The sequence below is a fragment of the Melanerpes formicivorus genome, unplaced genomic scaffold, assembly GCF_026170545.1.
Source record: "Melanerpes formicivorus ecotype bairdi unplaced genomic scaffold, bMelFor1.0.p_v2 SCAF_2, whole genome shotgun sequence".
NCBI lineage: Eukaryota > Metazoa > Chordata > Aves > Piciformes > Picidae > Melanerpes > Melanerpes formicivorus.
The window spans coordinates 45415878-45428149 of record NW_027142354.1 but is presented as its reverse complement, the minus strand read 5'-3'; the positions used below and the strand labels follow the sequence as shown (position 1 = coordinate 45428149).

General features: G+C 39.4%; 1 protein-coding gene across 2 annotated transcripts in view; it reads left to right on the top strand.

The window, feature by feature from the left end:
• SLIT3 (slit guidance ligand 3) overlaps positions 1-12272 on the top strand; it is a 517496-nt gene that overhangs the window by 318374 nt on the left and 186850 nt on the right. For both annotated transcript variants that reach the window (XM_068158541.1, XM_068158532.1), the window contains one exon: positions 8490-8631. In XM_068158541.1, the coding sequence (XP_068014642.1) occupies positions 8490-8631 (142 nt within the window). The remainder of the gene's footprint in view (positions 1-8489; positions 8632-12272) is intronic.

Here is a 12272-nt window from a genome sequence, read left to right as displayed (position 1 = left end):
GTCCCTGTTCATGTGTTGCACATAGATAGCACAGTGTATTTCTCCTTTCTGTCTGCCCTAATCATGCAATTCACTGCCACATTGCCCTGACAAGAGAAAACAGACTCAATGTTTGTTGAAATACTCGCTGCACTCTGATCCTTGGGGATGTTTTATTTTTACATTCCCTTAGCTGGTAGAGAAGCATCTGGGAGTGCTGGCTTATGCTTGGTACCTCTTAGAACCTTCCAGTCTCTGCTTGGATCAAACCCAACTTCCTTCCCATGTTCAGATGTTTCGCTGCTGAACTGACTTCTTTTTCTCTAACTCTGTCTCTCTCAAACCCACAAACCTCTCTCTCTGCATATTCGTCTGTCTCTCTGAATACTGAATCCTCCTCTGACCTTCTTAGGGTAGTAATTTTATTTCATTTTCCTCTTATGCAAGTTTTATTATGGCTCTTTGATTTTTCTTCTATCTGCTTCTATCTATCTACTTATGGAAGTTGAAATTAATCTGCATACCGATCCATCATGTCAAGTCATATTGTGCGTTCTCACCTCTGTTAGTGGGGCTGTAAAGCTTTGCAAGCTAAAGCGGTAGGTTCATGAAGTTGCACCATCAGCAGCACCTTGGTCTTTTCAGTGCTCTCTGCAGGACCTATCAAGAGACCCCATTTGGATTTTTTTACAGTGATGAATAATTCTCGTTTTCCTAAGTATACATGCGAGAAAATCAATATGCATCTGAATATACATCTACGAATAAAGCATTTAGGAGCATTGTGTCTCATACCTTGATGTGTAGCATACTTCAGCCACTGTTGCAGATAGCTGTCAGTACAGCTCGGATGTCATCAGTTCTCAATGGATTGCTTGCGGAGGAGACTGTCTAGAAGATATGCCAGCAGAGGCTGCATGGATTTCAGTGAGCGGTGAGAGGAAGCTGACTTCTGTGCAGTTTCTGCCGATTCTGAGGCAGTGTCAGTACTTGGTATTGACTCTGAAGGTGCAGGCTGATACAGATTTGTTACAGTTTTGGTAAGTAGCTTGAGGTATTTTACAGTGGGCAGGGCTTATGATGGAGTCTGAAGATTGGATGAGATTTCTTAGACTAGACGAGAGGTAAGGAATTCATGTTTTTCTCATGTATGAAATGCCCAATTCTAAAATACTGACATTAAGAGAATCAGGATGCATAATTTGGATCAAATAAGTCAAAATTCCATCTGAAATTGATGCAAGAGAGAAGTCATTACCGGAACCAAATGTCTAGTGACCGCTAGCTAAGTAAACTGATACTGATTTTAAGAAAATAATGGACTGATCCAAATCTCAGTTGAAGATCTGGAGTTTCTAATTCATACATTGAGACTGTAGCTGAGGTATAAAGAGGGAAATATGTTAACTTCCTGCCGCTTAATGCAGTCTGGAAGCCCTAATGAGGAAGCAGATTTATTTGTTTAGGAAAGGTCAAACGTTCTTAAAACATAGCTGTTACTCTCTGGCCCAGAACACAAAGCTCAGTAGATTGTCTTGCTCCATTTTTCTCCTAATAACTTTACACCATATTGTTGAGGACACAACCAGCAATGAATAACTAATAAAGTAGCACTCCTCAAGCTTGGTATCATAATGAGAACATTCAGAAGGTGCCAAAGGAAAAGTGTGTGGGGAGAGGAACTCCCCTCCATCTGCTCCTATTTACAAGACTCTGTGCAATAGTCTATCTGAATAACTATCAGCAGGTCTGCTGCTTTTAACATGGGTTATGGAGGTACTGTCAGCATGGAAGATTGGTGCTCCCTGGAAACTGAAGAGGAGGGAGGGCTCTTTGCTAGTGATGCAGATTAAGGTAGTGCTGGGCAGTAGCAGTTGCTTCTGAGGGAGCAGAGTGATTTCTTCCCATTCAGTCCATCCCAGTTCATGCTGCAAGGAGCTGCTAATGGCTCTCAGTTCTGATGGTCACAGGAAGCTGGATAAACAAAGTGGGAGAAGGAGGTTTTTTGTGTGTGTGCATGTGAGTGGTCACTTTCTGCTGGGGTGACATCCACGTTGTACAGCTGTTTTACTGCATTTAGAAGTGAGCTTAAGCTTTTCATTTAACTTTGATACTACTTTGAAGACCATAGCTGAAAATTGGCTTCAAATTACATTAAACTTAGGTTTTTGTCCTAAAATGATGTCTTACCTTTTTGATATAATTACCTGTTGGTTTTTTTTCTGTAATTCTCTTTTCCCCAAAGCAGTATGTGTAGCTATTTAATGCTTATTTAATGCTTATTTAATGATGGCAGGTTGGGGTATAATTATTCAGCCATTGAGCTTTTGAACTGTTGCTGTAAGAATAATAACCTGATTAGTTTTATTTTAATGTCCAAACTCAGTGGTTTGTTCTGTTGCTAGTAAGTTGGTATTACTTTGGTATACAAAAGCAATGTGTCGTGGTGGTCTGTCCTGCCATGGGTCACTACCAGAGCCTTGTTCTGAGCAAGTTCAGAGAATAGTTGTATTAAACAGGAAGGAACAGAGTTGACTGTAAGTGTGCAGCCAAGGCTTTTTCTGTTCAATACATGTTTGTGATTGGCAGCACATTTATGGATATTCAGTTAATAAGAATAAGCGTAGAGCTGCTTATAAAACAACTGGAGAACTCCATAAATGAATAGGTGGCAAATGTAAAGTTGCATACAGTCATGAAACACACAGAGTACATTTTTGTAGAACAAAGTAGGCTTCATTCATTACTCCAAACCTTCCTTTCACTGCAGTTGCATATTTCCTTTTTATTCCTCAGTATTTGTTTGTAAACCAATTGGTGTTGACTTTGCCTACAGAATAGCTGTGCTCATGTGCTGTGAATTTTTAACAGATAAATTTACTGTTTGGAAATGTTGAGAAAAATAGTGAACTTGAATCAAATAATGAATATTCATTCCTAGCAAATTTTTGTATGCCATGAACTTGATGGTATTAATGTCATCAATCAGGGACTCAAGTCACTAGTCATAAATACTTAATGCTGTGCTCAGCAAAAAGCTGTGGAACAACCATAGATGGAAACATTTGCATAAACCATTTGCTGCACATTCCTGCAGAATAAACCCATTTGTACAATATTTTCCCCATTAATGGAATATTTACTATCTGTATGAAATGTTAACTTTACAGAGTCAGTTGTGATTGACTTGCCCAGAATTCAATGCAAACACCAATCAGGAGCGATATATCTGTGTTAGGTATCTTTGTGAGATTGTATTACCAGGAATCTAGTACAAACTATTGCTCATGTTGTAGTAATTGATTTCAGATGTCCCAGCATTGTAAGAAGTTCCAGTGGGTTATTTAATTAAACCACAAATGGTCATAGTATATCCACAGATCTGCTCTACTTGTAGTATTGTTTATTGATCAATAATTTCATGTCTGCTATGCTTAAAATGATTTAAAGTCACTAGAGGTTTTTTACTAGTAAACCCTGTCAGATTTATCTTAAAATCCATTCATATTTTTTACAAATAACTAACATTTTGATGGTGGGAAAAGAAACACTGTAAAGACAGTTGGAGAGGTGAGGAGGTAATAAAGCACACTACTTAGTGTGCCATAATTGGATGTCAGGGCAAATGAGATTATTTAGGTTAGTCATTGCAAAATTTATTTTAAATGCCTGTGGCATTCAAACTGTACACCATAACTATTCCAGTCTAATTGTAATATTGGGCTATATGCTGCTCTTAAAAGGCTAGAGGCCAATGAGATGCTTATTTGGAAAAGCACTTAATTTCACTTGAAACTGATGGGTTCTAAGTCTCCTCCTTGTCTTGTCTCTCCCCCTGACCCTCAGTCTTAGACTGAATAAAGTGGTGCAAGCTAATGGCATGGCAGATATGAACCACCATAATCATTGAGATTGGCATTCCATTACATCAGTCACAAAAAGCATAGTAATTTTTGTTAATCGTGTTCCTACCCTTCCACATTTTGTTAGTGTTGGTTTTCTAATAGCAAAATTGAGTTGATGATTTTTATCTCTTAAAGAAAAATACTATTAACTTGGTGAACTAGTGCTGCTGTGTAACAGAGAAAATCTGAACTGACAGACAGTAAGAGCTAAAGAAGGGAAATTATATAAATGCAGCTGGCTTGTCTATGGCTATGTCTTTCTGTTGCACCCACTTGTGCAGGACACAAACAGCAATCTTGAAATATTTTTACTTTTCCTATGTCTTTTCTTGTGTAGAAATATTGGCACCAAAAGGGAAGATTAATTTTTTGGGTTTCAAATATCCTTTCTTTGGAGGCTGTATTGCCTTGGGGCACTTGATCTATCTGCATACCTATGAAAGTCATACCCAAATTTTAGGAACTTTAAATTCCATAGACTACTTAGACTTGTTTTCTTGGCCAGTCCTTTCTTTACCAGCTCTTCACAACTATACAAACATTAAACCCCTGGAATTTTTGCACTTCAATTCTATAGATCTGCTACAGTGCTCACAACAGATTCTCACTTAATTGAAGCAGCTAATCCAAATCAGATTTAAAGTTCTGCTTATATCATTATTCAAGGAAACTTTAACGGATGACTGTTTCTGTAAGAACTGATGGGGTATGTGCTAGATGCCAGATGAGTGCTCATGTGTAATACAGTGTTTTGTTCCTTGTAATGGAGAAATATAAGCAAAAACATTTGTTATTACTGACATTAATTTAGGCACAAAGTCTCAGAAATCTACAGTCTAGATAAACTTTTGCTCATTAAGAAGAAAAATGCACCAAACATGAAGGACTGTATTCAGCACAAAAGGTCAGTCAAAAGTGGCAGTATTGCATATTTTGGGGCACTTGGAGCATTAAAACTTATAATCACAGTATCACCAAGGTTGGAAGAGACCTCAAAGATCATCGAGTCCAACCTGTTACCACAGACCTCATGACTAGACCATGGCACCAAGTGCCACATCCAGTCCCCTCTTGAACACCTCCAGGGACAGTGACTCCACCACCTCCCTGGGCAGCCCATTCCAATGACTAATGACTCTCTCAGTGAAGAACTTTCTCCTCACCTCGACCCTAAACTTCCCCTGGTGCAGCTTGAGGCTGTGTCCTCTTGTTCTGGTGCTGGTTGCTAGAGAGAAGAGACCAACCCCTTCCTGGCTACAACCACCCTTCAGGTAGTTGTAGAGGGCAAAGAGGTCTGTCCTTAGCCTTCTCTTCTCCAGGCTAAACAATCCCAGCTCCCTCAGCCTCTCCTCATAGGGCTTGTGCTCAAGGCCTCTCCCCAGCCTCATTGCCCTTCTCTGGACACGTTCAAGTATCTCGATGTTCTTCCTAAGCTAAGGGGCCCAGAAGTGGTCACAGTACTCAAAGTGTGGCCTAACCAATGCAGAATACAGGGGCATAATGACCTCCTTGCTCCTGCTGGCCACACTATTCCTAATGCAGGCCAGGATGCCATTGGCCTTCTTGGCCACCTGGGCACACTGCTGGCTCATGTTTAGGCGGCTGTCAATCAGCATCCCCAGGGCCCTTTCTGTTTGGCAGCTCTCCAGCCACTCCGACCCCAGCCTGTAGCTCTGCATAGGGTTGTTGTGGCCAAAGTGCAGCACCCGGCACTTGGACTTGTTGAATGCAAATTAAGTTCATAAAAATACTTCTTTTTCCATCTTTAGTGAAATAAGAAGACTGATCGCTCATTATAAGTGGATAATAAAGACTCCACACTAAAACAGCCTCTTCCTTTACTTTTCACTTCTTTCAGCTTGAGCTGTTACTTTTTCATCCCATTTACTCTACACTTAAGAGTGAAGACATTCTACTGCTTGTTTTATTTTGACATCTGGTATCTCCATAATTAATTAATTGGTTATTTGTTATACTCACTGGCCATAATCTTCACATAAACATTCCTCTTACATAGTAGAACATCACAGGTAAATGTTTTTTGGTCCAAATTTGGGGGAAAATAAAAAAGACAATATGAAAGGCTTAGTGGGCAGCACAAATAATGATGTGATTAATCTCTAGGCCTTTCTGTTAAAAAAAAATTGCTGAAAATTTCCATTATACTTAAATGTACAATGATATTTTCACCTTGTTACTCTTGCTTTTTTGTGCAAGGAAGACTGGTGTCTCTGTCTTTTCTCTTTCTTCTCAGAGCACTTTATATAATAACCTCCTTTCAAACCAATCCTTTAGTGTAGAGCCCTCTGCAATACTGCCTCATACAAAATGTGGAGCTGGCAAGCTGAGTTCCACTGCACCTTGTACTGGTGATTTAGATGTTGGGAACAGATTCTTAAAATTCCAGCTGGCAATGTGTCAGGTGTTTTGATGTTGTGCCCTAATGAAAAGGGAGTGTATTCCTGCTTCTCTAACCCACAGTGATAAGTTGAGGTATTATAACTGTTCAAAATTAATTTTCCTCTCTCTAGAAAGCATTTTCAGAAAGCTCATCAGATGTTTGAGAGTAAAGGTTGCATGGAAGATTTGACCTTGCTGTTAACTTTCTTTTTTCTTCCTAGAGAGCAAGGATGCCTCTGCAGTGTTTCTTCCAAGTTAGATAGTTTCTCCCTATCCCTAAAAGCTTGCAAAAGCTTGTTTGCAATTCCCTCATTCTTCATTTTATTTTGCATTGCACCACAACGTAGGCAGACAAAACCTGGATGATCAAGTTGTAAGAAGAAACCTCTCGTTCTCATGCAAATGTAACAGAGGCCTGTGTGCATTTTGAGGCTGTATAAACTTTTGGAAGTAGTCACATTTAAAATCTTACAGAAACCTTAGATTTCATGAACAGCAGATCTGGCAGTGTTCTTGGTGGTGGTGATACTTAGAGGTGCCACTGAATGCCTTTCTGATGTTGGCTTTACATTGCTGTGTACAAACAGTAACGTCTGTAGGCTTGCTGCATGAGCTGACATTGTTGTGCATACTTAAGGGCTAAACCAGAGGGTATGAAGGCATAAATCAGAACAATTGTAAGAATGGCTGCATTGCTATAAAATTTTAATTGGCATAGTGTTATTGGCTTGAAAATTGATGCAAACAAATGGTTTTGGACTTTCTGTCACCTGCAGTTAGAATTTATGAAAATATCCATCATGAGTTTTTCCCAAGGCAAACCCCAGGCACGTACACCTTTGGGTATAGTTTTCCAGATTTTCACAGTATTTGTGATTTGACAGTTAGGATATTTCCACTTAAAAAAAAAAAACAACCCAAAACCAAACAACCCAAATTTCTTTTGTAATTGTAATCCATTGTAATTCTATTATGATTTTGTTACTTCTTACCAACACATTCTCACCTTCAGACTTCTCTGTTTGATCAAAAAAATTCTTTAGGTTTAACTCACCATAAATAAGTCCAGTAACTGCTACATATTGATAACTTCAATTAGTGTAGTAAATGTAATTTTTTGGTGTGTAACTCTGTTTGAGAGAGAACTGTTAAGTGTAAGAATCATAACCATTTGAGTAAAATTGACATAAATGACAGTGAAACCTGAATCTAATGAATTGACTGAAATGTATGTAGAGCAGCGTCCTCATGCTGAACCTTTGTTCTACAAGTCGCTTCTTGTCTTTCAGTGGAATTGTTAGAGTATGCAAGGATTTGAAGGTTTGAACTCACATTTTCCAGAATAGAATAGATTAGAATAGAATTGAATGGAATAGACCAGGTTGGAAGAGACCTACAAGATCATTGCGTCCAACCTATCAACTATCCAACCTATCCAACCCGCCTAATCAACTAAACCATGCAACCAAGCATCCTGTCAAGTCTCCTCCTGAACACCTCCAATGATGGTGACTCCACCACCTCACCAGGCAGCCCATTCCAATGGGCAATCACTCTCTCTTTGTAGAACAACTTCTTGCCTAAACCTCCCTGGCGCAGCCTGAGACTGTGTCCTCTTGTTCTGGTGCTGGTTGCCTGGGAGAAGAGACCAACCTCTGCCTGTCTACAACCTCCCTTCAGGTAGTTGTAGAGAGCAATAAGGTCTCCCCTGAGCCTCCTCTTCTCCAGGCTAAAACTAGCTTTGTATTTCCAGTCTCTATGCCTTAACGGCTTACCTCGTTTGCAATCGTAGTCATCGTTGCTGACAGTCTTCTCTTAGTATGTAGAAATAGTCAAGGAGTGTTTGCGTAATGGAAACTTCCAGGCAAAGATAATTTTTGGAAATATTACTTGATCTTAATGCTTATTTTTTAAATCTTTAATAAAGTGATATGGCTTTGAATAAATTGATCATGGAGGTGACTAAAGAAGGCTTTCTGAGGGAAAGAGATTGATAGAGTGGAGACTGAGGAAGAATAAGAACACTGTGATCTGTTACATGTTTCAACTGCAGTTGATTTTGGAGCACGTTATATTCACTGAATCTAAATAAACTATTACTTAATATAGTAAAAGAATTTGTAAGACTCAAGCTGATGTATTTTGTTGTTAAAATCTCAGGCAATCGTTTTCCAAAACTAACATGTAATGTTTTCATTGTCTCAGGTCCCCAGTCTGAACCTCCGTCATGCAGCGCCAGTTCAATCACTTGCCCTTCTGCCTGCACCTGCAGCAACAATGTCGTAGATTGTCGAGGAAGGGGCTTAACAGAAATCCCAGCTAACCTACCAGAGGACATTTGGGAAATGTAAGTGACATGTAATACACCATTCTTTTCCATGTCTCTCCAGTTTTGGTCCATGTCATAGCCTTCCATGTGGAAGAAAGGCATGTTTTGAAAACTGTTCTGAGAAGTTGCCAGGTGTATTGCAGTTGGCCTCTTTGCTTTTGCTATTTTGATTTAGGGGCTCAAAACATTCTTTAATCTAAATTAAGATACTGTTTGAAGTTTTCCTACCCCAAGCAAGATTAAATTCTTGACATGTTATGTTCAGATTGCGTCTACATCTCACAAATCTGGGATTACAGTTCTGTAGTCAGGTGAAGGAAATAAACAGACTTTTTTTTTTAATGGAATTGTTTCAATGTTAGTTGGTGAATTCCCTAAGGGACAGAGGGGTTCTTGTTAGCATGACGAGATGTATTATTCCCAGCTCTTTTTGTGTTGTGAAATTGGATGCTGCTTTTACAGACCCCGTTGTGTTTCCTACCTTTAAGAACTGTAATGATCCATTTTTGTGTCCATGACTTCATACTGCTGTGGTCCTGAAATACTGTTACATTAAACCAAGTTGCTTTTGATTAGTCCATAAGGAGTGTAGATCAGTTCTTTTCCTGTTTAGGTGCTTGTCATACTGGGATTCTTGACATCAAGCCAGCTTTTGCAGTCTACATAGTATGGATTCAAATATTTGCGTAGTCACTGGACTTGTTCAGCTTCTTGTTGCTGTAGCAACATTTGCTACATAGCAAAATTCATTAGGATAAAGCACAAGTTGAATTGCTCATATGTAGCCTGGCCCATTGTGATATGCCAGGAATGTGACAGTTATAGCCAGTGAAGGTGATGTGCTCTGTTGTTTGCTGGTGATCTTCTGTACACCACCACTCCTGTAAATCACTTTATCAGCGGCTTTTGTAATTTAAATTCACCTCACCTTTGTCTGGATTGCTATCTCAGCACAACAGATTAGAGGGAGCTTATGCTTGATTGTGCATCACTACAAAAAAAATATATATATATTAAAAAGAATTTTAAAAAAAGCTCAGTGGATGCAAAGAGCAAGCAACATCTTAAAATTAACATTATTGTGTACACATCTAGAGCATGTAAAAGTGTTTGCACAAATATAAACCCTCATGTGAGCTGTTCTGAATGCCCACTACCTGCTTGCTTGTCTCCTGAGAAAGCTCAGAATGTGTTGGTTGTGTTCATTTGCAGTGTATTGTGGCACACAGAATGCGCATGTCAGACTTGATTTTTCTGTGCATGAGAGTCAGTTAAAATTACCCTGAAAATATAAATTGTATTTGGCATACCAAGAATATTCAATGTTTAGTCATGGTTTCAGTTCTGTCAGAGGGAGTACAAACTTTCAGGGGTGGTTGGAATGGTTCAGCAATATATAGAGGATGAAATTGGTCCAGACATGCTCAGAAATTAGGGTTGGCCTAGGAGAGTTTAAAGTTTTATTTTGTAGTGTTGAAAACACAAGCAGAAATCAGATGACTTTGTGGCTTCATGCCAGAGTTATAGAGAGAGCAGGATCTGCTAGAAGAATGTGCTCCAGCACTCTCCTGACAGCAGTGCACCTCAGTGTGAGAAAGCAAGTGCAAATGTTCACCTTTGAAGTGATTAAAATGGCATTGAGTATCCGGGTTCCAAGCTGTCTCTGGTTTGGTAGCTCCAACCCAAACCTAGCCCCTGTAATTTGTAGTACAAGCAACTTAGAAGATCCACTTAGGAGAGCAGCAAGTGGGGGAAGGCTTTGAGAGCCTTTAGTTAGATAATGATGTAGTGAGTCAAGATGCGCATAACTTTTTAAGAAACTTTCATAATCTGGAGTTTATAAACCCTATAGATTCATAATACCCTACATAAAGCTCTTGGCACACCATTTAATGGTTTAGATTAGTTGGACTTCTTGCATTTTAGGCAGTGCTTGAGTCTTTGTCTGTAGCTAAACCTCTTTTATTGCTCTAATCCTGCTTATATCCTTTGCAATTCATGGACACTTCAGGTGGGAGTAGTTCTGCAGAGTGTAACTCTCATGGAAACATTTATTTCTCACTTTCTGTGGGTATCAGGCCTGTGGAGATTCCATTTGCCTGAAATACATATATTAAGAAATTTCAGTAGTTCAGTGTTTTTATAGTGAGGGTGGTGAAACACTGGAGCAAGTTGCCCAGACAAGTTGTGATGCCCTATCCCAGGAAACACTCAAGATCAGGCTGGATGGGGCTCCAAGCAACCTAATCTCATTAAAGATGTCCCTGCTCACTGCAGTGGGGATAGACTAGGTGACATCTGAAGGCCCTTTCCAACTCAAACTGTGTGATGATTTCAACTGACTTTATGTATGGTTTTTCCTGACTGCACAGAATGGCGAACCTTATATCCAAGGGCAAAGTATTGCATATTCTCACACAGATTAAAGGATATATTCACATCTTTCTGGAAAGGTGGAAGAAACTGCTACAGCATTTTCCTGGAAAAATCCTGACACAAATTCTTTAGACCACGATAGCCATCCTGGTTTATGATGAAGTCTGTCCTATTGCACAGAAATTCAGTTTGTTTGAGGCTGCTCTGGGCTTATTCAATATAAAATCCATCCAGAGGTCTGGTTCCAGCTACACATGGTATAATGATTGTCTTTTGATTTGATATGATAGGCAGAATAATACTTTTTTGCTGTAATGTTATAGCAGTGGGGCCAAGTAAATTCTCTCTACGTGCCGCAACCCACATCTCTTGCTCTCACTGTTGGTTTTTTCTCTGGGGATCATGGTTAGCATTCAGTCCAACTCATTGTATAAAAGGTGCTGCTGCCTGAAGACTTCTTTCTGGATTCTCTAATCCTATGATCTGTTTCTCATCATCTTTGAAAGACATAACTCTTAGTAGAGATGAGATTCCTCCAATGGAATATGGGGTACTGGCAAACCCCATGGCTGGGCTGCTGTTATGTGGGATCCTAAGGAGTGTTACTTCGGTTGATGTATTTTTTTGTTCAGCCATTCCTGTCTAGCATCGTAAATACTTCTTGCACTAAAATACATTTCCCCCTATAGACTGTACTCCATTCATAATATTTATGTGATAGTATTAAAATGCTCTGCCTTCCTCTGTTCCACTTGGGGCATTTCCAAGTTCCTTTGCTTGGTTATTAGTTGCATTCAGTTCCAGCTTTATTGTATTTCCCCATAACTCAGTATTTCTTTGTAAGCCAACATGTATCTGCTAAGAAGCCCTGACTGAGGGCTGTTACACACACAGGTGCTACGCTGACATGCTTATTAGAGGTGACCTACATTTCACTCTGTCTTTTGGTATTAATTAAAGATCTTTTACTCAGTCTTTCTGCCTTTCTTCGTTAACATGGGTGGGCAGAACCTTCTCTAACAAAGCTGCCAGCGAGTCCTAAATTTGGGGCTGTTGATAAAAATCTATCACAGAACAGGTGACTTGCTTGTGACAGAACATAAACCACTTCATATGACACTAATTTTCCCTTACTGCTTACCTCTGCGATATGTGACATGGAAGTCTGTCATGTTACTCTATTATGCCTCTCCTCCAAGGTGATTATTCTGAAGGCCCTCATTACAAGAATGTTTATTATTAAGTACCAGAATTTAGGAAAGCCAGAAATCTGTATCTCAAAG